This window comes from Petaurus breviceps, unplaced genomic scaffold (genome assembly GCF_028583685.1).
Source record: "Petaurus breviceps papuanus isolate PSGF00001 unplaced genomic scaffold, PetGlider_PUasm1.0 90723, whole genome shotgun sequence".
In the NCBI taxonomy this organism is placed as follows: domain Eukaryota; kingdom Metazoa; phylum Chordata; class Mammalia; order Diprotodontia; family Petauridae; genus Petaurus; species Petaurus breviceps.
Window position 1 is genome coordinate 10,009,786 of NW_027187323.1, and position 13,182 is coordinate 10,022,967.

Below are 13,182 nucleotides of genomic sequence, written 5' to 3' on the forward strand. Positions count from 1 at the left end.
TTACATTCTTTTGACAAAAAGTAGGAAGAAGAAAAAAAGGAAAGATAAAGATTTCAAGTCATATGAACATGGCTATTTTCCTTCTGCATTTCTGGAGGGGGAAGGCAGAACAAAAGGACTTGCCCTGAAAAGACGCTGCTCAGGGAGATATCTACTTGAGGATATTTGTTATGAAGATTTGGAAAATTCACCATCAGATATTTGTTAAGCAACCACATATTCTAAGAAAATCTTCAGAGTGTCTTCCTATTCCAGTATGATGAGTGGCATGGCATGTGGTCCAAATCCTTGTCTTCTCCTTTTCATGAAACAGGGGGGTGTCCCTAGTGAGCCTTTTGGCTACAACGTGGAATGCATTTTTGTAAATACAGAAAAAATATTTTTCTTCTTATGAATAGCCACTGATCATAAAAGAGTAGGCTATAAATGTTAACTCATTTCCACCCCAACTCCTCTCCTTAAAATAGTTGTAGCACCTGATCACCACGGGACCATTATGAGATCAGTTTCAAAGACAAGTCTCACTTCAGGAGGAGACATGAGACATCAACCAGAGGGCATGCCAATTACCATAGATGTGAATGTCCCCTGCAGTTCAGCATAAATGCCATAGATGAAAACAGGATAGGAATATCCTGAATAAGAGGAGACAAGGACAGTGAGATCATCTAGGGCATTCTTCTAGAAGTTATTGAACTGGATATTTCATATACTAATATTATCATGTGCAAATGGAAAAGTTGTTTGGTCAGTTATATAAAGCAAACATCAGACAACAGATGAATAGCCTCAATGACATATTGGTGCTCCTGAGATAAACCATATAGGAAAGTCTTCCATGGAAGGATTATAATAAAATCTGGACCAGAACTGCATAGATAGCTAGGTGGTGCAGAAGATGGTACCTGGAATCAAGAAGACCTGAGTTCAGATCTAGCCTCAGACACTTACTAGTTTTTAGCCCTAGTGAAGTTACTTAACCTCTATCTGCCTCAGTTTCCTCAACTGTAAAATGGGGGTAACTAAAGCACCTATCTCCCAGGCTTGTAGAGGCATCAAACTAGTTGATCTTTGTGAAGCACTTTATGAAACTTACAGCACTATATGAATGCTAGATGTTGTGATGAGGAAGAGGATAGCAGGACAATACAGCATATTGCCTCTGTGAATGAATAAAATCACAGATCCACTAGAGCACCAAAGTCAAATACCATGCTAGCAAGTTTCATGTTTTTTTCCAAGCTTCTTACAAATACATTGTCTTATCTGATTGCAATTGCAAAAAAGTCCTCTTAAGAATCAAAGATTGGGGCACCTAGGTGGCACAGTGAATGGAGCACTGGCCCTGGAATCAGGAGGACCTGAGTACAAATCTGGTCTCAGACACTTTACACATTGACTACCTTTGTGACTTTGGATAAGTCACTTAGCCCCAATTGCCCTGTCTTCCCACCTCCAAAAAAAATTGATAAGCAGAGAAGATAGAAGTGCCATAGTAGAGGATGTAGCACATCTTAGGGGGAAAGGGAGTTTGCAAGGTAGGCAGCTAGGCATACAGGAAGGAAGGAAGAAGAGAAGGAAGGAAAGAAGAAAGCAAGGGAGAAAGGGAGGAACGAAAGAAGGGAAGGAAGGAAGGAGGGAGGGAGGAAGGAAGGAGGGAAGAAAGGAAGAGAAGAAAAAAAGCTTAAAAAAGGATAAAGCTCTGCTAAATGCAGACACTGTGCTAAGGATTTTGCAAATAGTAATAAGCCTGGGAGGTACATTGTGTTATGATCCTCTTTTTACAATTAAGGGGACTCGAGCCCCAACTTTCCGCTTCCCCTCCTGGCAGGAAGAAAAGTACCCCCTGGAGAAGGATGAGGGCAGGGGGAGAAGGGACTAGAGATGTTTATTCTGTCTCCCTTTATGGCACACAATAAGACAGCCTTCACCACAGGTAGGCCCTCACTTTTGTTACATTTTTGGAGCTCCCTCTTTCCTCCTCTAATGAAAACAATGGAGATGGAAAGTCAACAATAAAACAATTAAAGCTGAATGCTACAAAATTAAAATGATCAAACCGGGCCTGTAATAGTCGATGAGAAGGCATCTCACTCCTTTCTTCAGTGGGGAGGTCAGTGAGGTAGAACACCAAAAATTATGGTTGAACTGCTTTTCCTCCCTTTTTTCTATTCTTTGTTTTAAAGAATAGCTCTCTGGGAGGACAGACACATTGAAAAATTCAGGTTGTATTAAAAAAGATATTAAAATTCAAAAAATAAAGTGAGCCACCTCATTTTACTAAGCTTCATATATGTTATTATTATGTCAATCAAGTATTTTATGTTGTGCTGAGTAGTCTGTCGGGCATGATTGTTGTTGTTGTTGTTTGTACTTCATTCTCTAGAGGACCATGACATCACAAAGGAGATGCCATGACTTGTAAGTGAATTGGATTTAAGCAGTACTATAGAGGTATTACATAGGACGTGACCCATGCCCTCATGAACCTTAAAATTAAAGGGCAAAACACATTAAAAATAATGAAAAACATAAATTGTGTAGTACATGCTAAATTTTTGTTGGAATTGATAGGACTGGGGGAAGCATTGAAATTGGAGTATTAGAGAAACATTGTGGGTAACAGAATAAATAAAAAAAAACACATTCAAGTATAGCTTGGGAAACAACAATGAGAATGATATACTTTGGGGGTAGTAAGGGAGACTAGAGGAAAGGGTAGGTATTTGGGAATAGTTGTAAATGAGGACCAAAAAGTTATAGAGAGGTCAGATCCTGAAAGGCCTTTAAAAGCAGATAGTAGAGTTAAGATTTGACAAGACCGAAAATAGAGAAACACTTGGGCTTTTAGAAAAGTGAATGATGTGAGTGGTGCAGGGGGCGGAGTCAAGATGGCCAAGTAGAAGCAGGACCTCTCTGCTGTTCAGGCTCCCACCTTTCCCAATACATGTAAAAGGGGACTCTGAACAAACTTTGGAGCTGCAGAACACACAAAATGACACAGAAAAGCTAACCTCCTGCTGAGGACAACCTGGCAGGCCAGCAGCAAGTAGCCAGTAAAGCGCTCTGGGAGCCAAGTCCAGGCCCCTGTGAGCCAGAGATTTTAGCCCCAGGGAGGGCCTGACCAGCTGCTAGTCAGAGGGACTCCAGATCAGCAGCAGCTGTGGTCATTTCCAGATTTATCAACACATAGATGCAAAGGACAAAGTGAGAGGTCAGTACAGTCTGGACTTTAGGATCCAGTAAGTGAGAGTGTGTGGCTTTTGCCCCCAAGGTGAGAAGCCACTGAGACACCCAGCACAGCCAGCCAGCAACATGTGGCAGCTTCAGCTCCTGGCCTGCAGAATGTAGGGGGACCAAGCACCAGTCTGAGGGGTAATTGCTTTTGCTATAACCTGCTTGGATCTGGATTGCAGTCCAGGGTGGAGGTCCTGGGGTGTGTGACCAGCTTGCCAGAGCATGTGGAGGCCTCAGAGAGGGCACCCATATAATAGTTCCAGCAGCTGAGAAAACCCCAGCATTTGGGATAAAAGCTCCCCTGTCCGGTGGCAGAGTCCTACTGTAGCAAAAAGCCCAGGGGTCAAGTGACTGAGGGGTGACATGACCCGGCAAAGGAAACAAAGCAGATAGAAGGTTCCAACATTAGACTCCTATTTTGGGGACAAAAAGGAGCAAAGCATGGAACATGAGGAAGACAGTAATGTCAGAACTCCTGCACCAAAAGCTTCAAAGGAAAATGCGAGCTGGTTACAGGCCATAGAGGACTTTAAGAAGAAGATAAGAGAAGTGGAGGAAACATTGGAAAGAGAAATGAGAATGATGCAAGAAAATTACGAAATGAGAGTCAACAGCCTGACTGAGGAAAATAATACCTTAAAAAACAGACTGATTCAAATGGCAAAGAGGCTCAAAAAGGCAATGAGGAGAAGAATGCCTTAAAAAGCTGAATTTGCCAGAATGAAAAAAGAATCTCAAAAGCTCACTGAGGAGAATCATTGCTTCAGAATTAGATTGGAGCAAATAGAATCTAATGACTTTATGAGAAATCAAGATGCTGTTAAACAGAGCCAAACAAATGAAAGAATAGAAGGCAATGTGAAATATCTCATGGGAAAAACCACTGGCCTGGAAAATAGATCCAGGAGAGATAATTTAAAAATTATTGGACTACCTGAAAGCCGTGATCAAAGTAAGAACCTAGAAATCATCCTCCAGGAAGTTGTCAAAGAAAACTGCCCTGATGTTTTAGAACCAGAGGGCAAAATAGAGGTTGAAAGAATCCACCAAAGACCTCCTGAAAAAGATCCCCAAAAGAAAACTTCTAGGAATATTATAGCCAGGTTCTGGAATTCCCAGATTAAGGAGAGAATATTACAAGCAGCCAGGAAGAAACAATTTGAATATTGTGCAAACACAATCAGGATAACCCAGGATCTGGCAGCTTCTACACTGAGGAATCGAAGGGCTTGGAATATGATATTCTGGAGGTCAAAGAAGCTGTGATTAAAACCAAGAGTCACCTACCCAGCAAAACTGAGTATTATGTTTCAGGGGAAAATATGGTCATTCAGTGGAATGGAGGACTTTCAAGCATTCTTGTTGAAAAAACCAGAGTTGAATAGAAAATTTGACATTCAGATACAAGAAGCAAGAGAAGTATGAGAAGATAAACAGGGAAAAGAAATCATAAGGAACTTATCAAAGTTGAGCTATTAACATTCCTACATGAAAAAACAATAATTGTAACTTACGAAACTTTTCTCAGTAGTTGAAGGGAATACACACACACATATGTCTATATATGAGGGTATATGGGCACATGAATACATATGTGAATGTGGGTATATATGTTTACAGGTATACATAGACAGAGGGCACAGGACCAATTTAACAGGAAGGGATCATACTTCAAAGGTGAAATTAAGAGGTGAGTGTAATGGGAATGTAAATTTTTAAGATCTTCCCTGCCCCTAGGGAAAGTGCACCTGGAGACTGGAGTGGGAGGCTTGTTTTTCAGTAGATACTTCTTGATTGGCCAGTGGGTCAATAAGGTTGTTACATTCCCTGAGCCAGGAGAAGGGTATATAAGCCCTGATGTGTAGCTTTGTTTTGGGGCTCACTTTAAGAAGTGTTCTGTGATCAGATATGGATTCTGGGAAGCCGTTGTCCAGGGCCCCCCGACTTTCAAAAACCCAGATGTTGAAACCCAGATGTTGATTTGGTATGGATGTAATGGTTGGACAGTTTGGAAAGCTGTCTACTTGATCTGTTTCTCTGACTTGATAATTCTGTCTGTGTATTCTGAAGTTCGGGGTGCTAACCTTTTTCCCCTGAACTAGGTAAACAATACATGTTTGACTGATTAAAGTAAGCTTGTTAACCCATTTTGAGTTGCTTTCCTTTATCAAAGCAGATCCAAGAACCTGAGCAGCCACCCTAGGGATGCTGGGGTGCTTGCTGCTACAGTGAGAGAGGAATATAATGAGAGGAGATGGGGAGAGACAGAATGGGGTGAACTATCTCATAAAGAAAGGGAAAGGGAAAATGGTTACAATGGAGGGGCAGAATAGGAAGGCAAAAGGGAATGGGTAAACCCTATTCCCATTGAATTTGGCTTGAGGAGGGAATGAAATACAAACTAAATAGGGTATGTCACCCTCCAGGAGAGTAGGGGTGTAAGGGGATGAGAGGGGGGATGATGGAAGTGAGGGCAGGCTGGGTGGGGAGGGAACTTGAAGCACCCATTTTTGAAAAGGGACAGGATCAAAGTAGAGAATAAAACAAGTGGGAGGTGGGATAGGAGGGAGGGAAATATAGTCAGTCATTTACAATATATCTACTATGTTATTGTTTTGCATTAGCCACACGTGTACAACCTGTACTGAACTGCTTATCTTCTCAGTAAGGGTGGGTGACAAGGGAGGAAGGGAATGAATCCGGAATTCAAAGTTTTAAAATCAAATATTCAAGAATATATATACTATTATTAATACTATTTTACATGTAATTGGGAAATAAGATATACAGGCACTGGGGCATAGAGATCCACTGGAAAAGTTGAAAGGGCTATGGGAGAAAATATGGGAGTGAGCAGATTGGAGGAGGGGATATCCTATGGGACTGCTATTTTGGGGTGGTGGGTAGGGGAAAAATGGGGAGAAAATTTGTAACTCAAAATCTGGCAGAAATGAATGATATAAATCAGAAGTTAATAAAGCATTTGAAAAATAAGAAAAGTGAATGATGTGATAAAGAATTGTTTAAAGAAGATAAATATACTATGTTATACTCAGATAGATTTAAAAAGGAGAGAAGTTGGAGTAAGGGAAACCAATTAAAGACAGCTGCATTTATCTAGATGGATAATCCTGAAGGCCTGGATTAAGGTGATGAAAATGGAAATAGATGGACATGAAAAAGCATTTCAAATAAAAAGTCCATAGAACTTTTTTTATTTACAGAAGAAAACAAGCATTTTCATAACATAGTACAATAAAAAATGATTGTACATGAAATTTCAAATCTGCTATGCACAGCTTGCTATTCCTTTAAAAAATACAATGAAATTATCATGCAAATTCCTTTTTTCCCCTTTTCTTCTCTACCATACCCCCCCAGAGATGGTGACCATAAGACTCAAATAGGTATATCTATATCTGTGTCTATATCTTTATCTATCTATTATCTATAAAACTATTCTATACATCTATTTATCAGTTCTTTCTCTTGATGCAGATGGCCTCTTTCTTCATACATCTTTTCTGGGTACTTATTTATAATAAAGTCCATAGAAGTTTGTGGCTTATGATATCAAGCTTTGTCAAATAACTGTAAGCTGGTACATATGGATAAGAGGGAGGGGGAAAGAAGTTTTCCATGGACATAGATAACGACATTTGAATATAAAGCTGATTTGGGAGAAAGGGATAAGAAAATTACTTTATAGAGTCATAAAGTTTGAGATTTGGAAGGAACTTTAGGGACCATCTAGTCCAACCCATACATGAAATAGAACCTTATTATAATATACCTTACTAGTGGTTGACAAGATTCTGCCTGAAGGACTCCAAGGAAGGTAATCTCAAAATAACCCATCCTACTTTGGAGGCAACTCTAATTGTTAGGAAGTTTTTCCTGGGAACTGAGCTTAAATTAGCCTTGTTTTGTCTTCTGGGGTAAAAGAGTACAAATTTGATCAGTTTTTCACAGGCTAGTCTTTTAGATGCTTAAAAGGTAACCATTATGCATTCCCATCCACATTCTTTTCTTCTTAAGGTTAAACATTCCCCAGGACAAGGACTTGAGATTCTTCACAATCAGCAGGTTGCCACACTCAGGGTACTTCCCAGCTTATCCATATCCTTTTTCAACTGTATTATAGGCAAGGAAACATTAACATTTTTCTTATATGGTCTCAGCCTTCTCTCTCAGAGGTCAATGATACCCTCTTATTGCTCTCCTTAAACAACCCTAGGACTTTTCATAATCCTTATTTTCACAACCTAACATTCCAGATGAGGTCTGACAAGGTCAGACTCCAGGGTTACTATCACCTCCCTATTCCTAGAAGCTATGCTTCACTTAATGCAGCCCAAGACATCATTAGCTGTTTTGGCTGCCACATCACACTGCTTGTGTCCTTCTAAAACCTCTAGATTTTTTTTAGAATGACTACTGCCTAATTACACCTTCCCAGTTCTATACTTGTGAAGCTGATTTTTTTGTATCCAGGTGTAAGACTTATTTCTAATGAATTTCATCTTAATATATTCAGTCAAATACATGCCCATCAAGATGCATTTGGATACTGATTTTGCCATCCAATGTATTATTTATCCCTTGCACCCAACTTTGTGTCATCTATAAACTGGATAAGGCATGTATATTTTTTCCAAGTCATTGATAAAAATGTTGGTACAAATCCAAGTATATATTCCTGGGGTTTTTCCCCTAAAGACCTCTCTTGCCTTGTTAAAATTGAACTAATAAAAAAGATTTTCTGAGGCTGGTCATCCAAAGAATTCTAAATTTATTCAATTGTATTACTATCTAATCCAGGAGTGGGGAACCTGCAGCCTCGAGGCCACATGTGGCCCCTCTAGGTCCTCATGTTCAACCCTTTGCTAAATCCAAACTTCACAGAACAAATTCCCTTAATAATAGGATTTGTTGTGTAAAATTTAGACATAGTCAAAAGGCTGCACCCAAGGACCTAGAAGGCCATGTATGGCCTCAAAGACACAGGTCCCCCACCCCTGGTCCTCTAATTCATATCATTTCTCCTTTAATGGTATAATAATTAATCAAAAACTTTGATACTTGAGTGAATAAAATATATCTAAGTATAAATGTCTAATATAATTAGAGACTAAAAATAGAGAAAATAGAAATGAAAATAACACTTCAGAGTCATTAGCATAAAGGTGATATTTGAAGCCATTGGTGTGGGTACCTTTGTTTATGAGATTACAGAAAAAGAGGAGAGTCACACAGTCTGAGCTTCAGGTGCTACCCATGAAGGACAGAAGATGCAGAGGAGCCACCCAAGACAAAAAAGAAAGAGCAATGGGAAAGGAAGGAGATCATTCACAGTAGGGTACTGTCATCAGACCAAAGGATCAGAGTTTATAGGGGGGTTGGTGACCACTGTTGAATGAGTCAGAGAGGTCAATCAAGATGACATGGGGATGTTTAAGGAAGCAAGAATAAGGAGGAGGATACTATTGATGTAAGAAAGACCAGACTAAGACCATATAAAAACATTTTTTAATGTTTCTATGACTTTAATACAGCATAATATTTTTTTCTTCAATTATTTAAAATGGACCTGCTGTAACTATATCAGAATTCTACCATTAATGGGATGCAAATGCTTACCAGTTGTTCCAGAGGGGTAATGATATCCTTTAAGGCATGCTGGGAATGATTTCTTCTGTGCCGAGAGATCTGCAGAAATATTGAAATTACATGTCAATTCAGCTCCATTCGATTTTACTAAAGACTTAGTAAGCATCTGCTACACATAAGACACTGTGCTATGCAGGAGACAGATGACATAATGGATAATGCTAGGTTTGCAGTCAGGTAGACTTGAATTCATATCTAGATTTATACACTTCTATGTGACTCCAGGAAAGTATTTTAACCTCTGTTTGCCACATCTGTAAAATGGGGATAATAATAGGGATGAAATGGGGATAACAATGTTTTTAGTATCAAATGAGATATTTATGAAACTCTTAGGATAATTCCCAATACTTTATAGATATTATATAAATACTTATCCCCTTCTCTTTCCCAACATAGACAATGAAGAGGAAAAATTCAAAAGCTCCCCATCTCAAGCAGCTTATATTATAATGAAGTACTAAAATGTGTACCCGAATAAGTATGATACAAGATCATTTATAAAAGGAGAAGCTCAGACTAGGGAAATCAGAGGTTTCAAGGAGAGCACTGAATGAACACAAAGACTGTGCAGACATAAATAGAAGGGAGGCACGTTAGTCATAGGCTACAACTTATGTTAATGCATAGAGGTAGTGAGCAAAATGTTAAGTTTAATTCCAATTTGGTTGAAACAAAGACTATGTGATGAGGAGTAATAGGAAATAAAGCCAGAATGGTAAAATAAAAGGTAAATAGATTTAGGGCTGGAAAAGATCCCTGAGGCCATCAAGTCTGAATGCCTCATGTTACACTGAGGGGAAAGAACTGAGGCCAAGAGGGACCTCAGAGACACATGGCTAGCAAGTGGCTGAGACATTTTTGAACTTAGGTCTTCTTGACCCCAAGTCCAATGCTGTAGGGCAGAGGTAGATTCTGGCAAGCCTTCAATTTCAGACTGAGAAGTTTTCATTTTATCATAGAAGGAATTGGAGCCAGCTAAGGTTTTAAAAAAGAGGAGTGATCTGCTGAGACTTCTTCCTTGGGAAGAATTACTTTTTTTTCTTTAAAAAAACTAAACAAATTATACAAAAATACATAAGCAAAAGAAACATTATAAACTTAAATGTAAAAGAAAAAAACAACAAAAACATGTTATTTATGCAGAACATGGGAGAGGATTCAGAATATATAGCAACATTATTTCAAGAAAGCCTCTATATTAAATACTGTGCATTAAGTTGGAAGCTGTCCATCTTTTCTTTGCCTCCTTGTAGATTTTACTTTGTTGTCTGTTGTACACTTTTTACTTTGTTCATTTCCCTTCCTCTCCCCTCCCCACCACTCCAAGGCTACAATTGAACATGAATATATTTATAAATAGGTATTGACATATACATACATGTATACATAGATACATATATATATATACTTTTCCTAAGAGATTTTATTCCTAATCTTGTTGTTTTTATGTTTGTGCATATCTTTATTTTCCTATCCTAATTCCTCTACTTTACTTCTGCTTTCTACTTTGCCCTCTTATTACTTATCTACCCCCACTCCAGCAATCCCTTCCTTATTTTCCCATTCCCCTAAATCTAAATACCCTTCTATAGCTCCCTTTTAACCTATTCTCTTACCCTCCTCCTAAAGTTCCCTCCTTTATCCTCTCCCCTTTCCCTATACCCTTGGAGTCCTACTTCTTTCTAAATTAAGAAGAAATGCTATGCTCTTCTAAATGTATATGTGTTTTCCTCTCTTAAACCCATTACAGATGAAAGTAAGTTTCTAGAAACTAACAGTCCCCTTCCCCCACCTATTTCCTTTGCATTGGTGCTTCCTCTTGCACCTCATTTGTATAATTACTCTTTTACCTGTTCTTGAATGGTTTTATTTTTCAATTCATATCATATTCAGGTCTCCCTCAATCTTTCTTATAAGATACCTAATTACCAGTAACAATCTTAGACACAGATTTTACATTTTCCATACATAAATAAGTAAACATTTTGTCCTTATTTAGTCCCTTGTAATTGGTCATTGGTATGTACCTTATATTTCTCTTGGTACTTATATGTCAAATCTATTAAGTTCAGGGTTTTTTTTAATAGAATCCTGAAAGTCTGATCAAATGTCCATTTTTTTCCACTCAAAATTATGTTTACCTTGCCTGGGTATGATATTTGCAGCCAGAGGCCTGGTTCTTTTGCGCTCCATATATAGTTTTCCAAGACCTGTGATTTTTTGTGTTCCCAGCACTAGATCTTGTGTGATTCTAATTGTGGTAACTGTCACATGTCAATTATTTTTTTCTGTTGCTTATAATATTTTGTCCTTGATCTTGGGGTTTTGGAATTTAACTATAATATTTCTGTGAATTTTCCTTGTAGGATCTCTTTCAGGTGGTGATTGGTGATTTTTTTCATTTTCTACTTTCCCCTCTTATTCTAATGCTTCAGGACAATTTTATTTGATTACTTCTTGTATTCTTGCATCAAGATTGTTTTTTTTATTAGAAATTTCAGGTAGCCCAATTATTCTTATGTTTTCTCTTTTTGATCTGTTCTCTAGATCCACTGTTTTTCTTATGAGATGTTTCATATTGTTTTCTATTTTTTCATTCTTTATATTTTGTATTTTGTTCTTTGTTTATTTCTTCATCCCTTATAACTTTGCTGGCTTCCCCTGGACCAATTATTCTGATTTTCAAGGAGTCATTTTTTTTCCTTAAGATTCTAGATCTCCTTTTCCAATTGGTTGACTTTCTTGTCATAATCTTCTTGTTTTTCTTGTATTATTCTTATTTTTCTTTTTAATTTTTCCTCCATCTCTCTCATTTGGTTTTTAAAGTATTTTTTAAGTTCTTTGATGAATTCTTTTTGTACAGGTGACCATTTGACATTATTCTTTGGAGTAGAAGAGGGTTTCTTTGCTTTGGTATGCTCCTCTGAAGACAAAGCCTGGTCTTCTCTATTCCCACAGTAACTCTCTATGGTTGGATTCTTTCTCCTTTGCCTGTACATTTTTTGGCAATAATTTAATTTTTATAAACACTTCTAGTCCTGGGGGATGGGGGATGGTGCCTCTGTCCTCTGATCGTCTTCAGTTCTCCCCTCTGCCCTTGAACTCAAACCAAGACCTAAAGTCCATAGTCCCCACCCTACTGCTTCTGCACTCACCAGGCATGTGCTGATTCCTTTTGGCCCCCTTAATTGTCCTCAGCACTGTTGGATCTGGCGTTCCTCATCAGCAGAGCTTCCCTAGATCTTCCCCAGGTCAGAAGGTGAACTGCTGACACTGTCATGGGGTGAAAGTTCCTGTGGCTGGGGCCAAGGCAGCCTCTCAAACCAACTAACCCCAGGGCTTGACTCTTGTTTAAGTAGCTAGCTGCTAGTTGTTAAACATTACCCTACCCTGGAGGTTTTAATCTTCACAGGGAAGAAATTTCATCCTGGGATTTTTCTTCATGTCTTCTCCCATTGTCCCAAGAGAACCCCCATTCCTCCCCTACTCTTATTTGTTTTCACAGCCCTATTTTTGCCCAGAAGCACCATTTTAATCTCTTTTGTGAAGGAAAATCTTGAGAGCTTGAAATTTTCTGATCTGTGCCACTATCTTACCAAAATTTACACCAGAATATTTCTTTAGCCATTATATAGAGGATATAATAGTGAGGGAAGAAACTTGAAGCAAGAAACTCAGTGAGGAGGCTATTACAATAGTCCAGGCAAGAGGTGACAATGACTGTAAGTGGAGAGAAGGAAGTGGATGTACAGTATATTGAAGAGGAAGAATTGACAGGTCTTGCCAACTGATTGAATAAAGAGTGTATATATGAGGCAGAGGGAAATGAAAGACTCAAAGCAAAGACATAATGAGAAATTCTAGCATCCAAGGCAAATTCAGTTGACATAATAGCTAGTGGGAGTGACTAATCACATGTGTGAATGAGATAGATTATAAATAAGAGGTTATAAGAGCTAAGAAATATCAGCAGGGTATTCAAAGGGCAAGGGGTTGTGGTAGACAATACAACTGTCAACTACTTCCTGAAAGAAGGGAGAATGAACAAGTTAGCCACCTATGACAACAACAAAGATAGAGGAAGTATGAAGTGAATTGTAAAGGAGGGGTGGTGGTTGTTTTGTTATTATGACAGAAAGTGGTGTTATGGTCTGAAAGTGGTAGAGGGGAACAAGGTACATGGCAACTCTTCCTCATGGCCCTGTGGGTTAGTGGAAGTAAAAGAAGGAAAGTTAGTCTTATAAAGGGTATTAAGAGGTATGTGGTACTTCC

At 38.6% G+C, this 13,182-nt stretch overlaps 1 protein-coding gene across 1 annotated transcript in view; it reads right to left on the reverse strand.

The window, feature by feature from the left end:
• ARHGAP15 (Rho GTPase activating protein 15) overlaps positions 1-13,182 on the reverse strand; it is an 859,970-nt gene that overhangs the window by 743,383 nt on the left and 103,405 nt on the right. Inside the window, exon 3 of the mRNA XM_069066760.1 lies at positions 8,878-8,946. Coding sequence (XP_068922861.1) covers positions 8,878-8,946 — 69 coding nt within the window. The remainder of the gene's footprint in view (positions 1-8,877; positions 8,947-13,182) is intronic.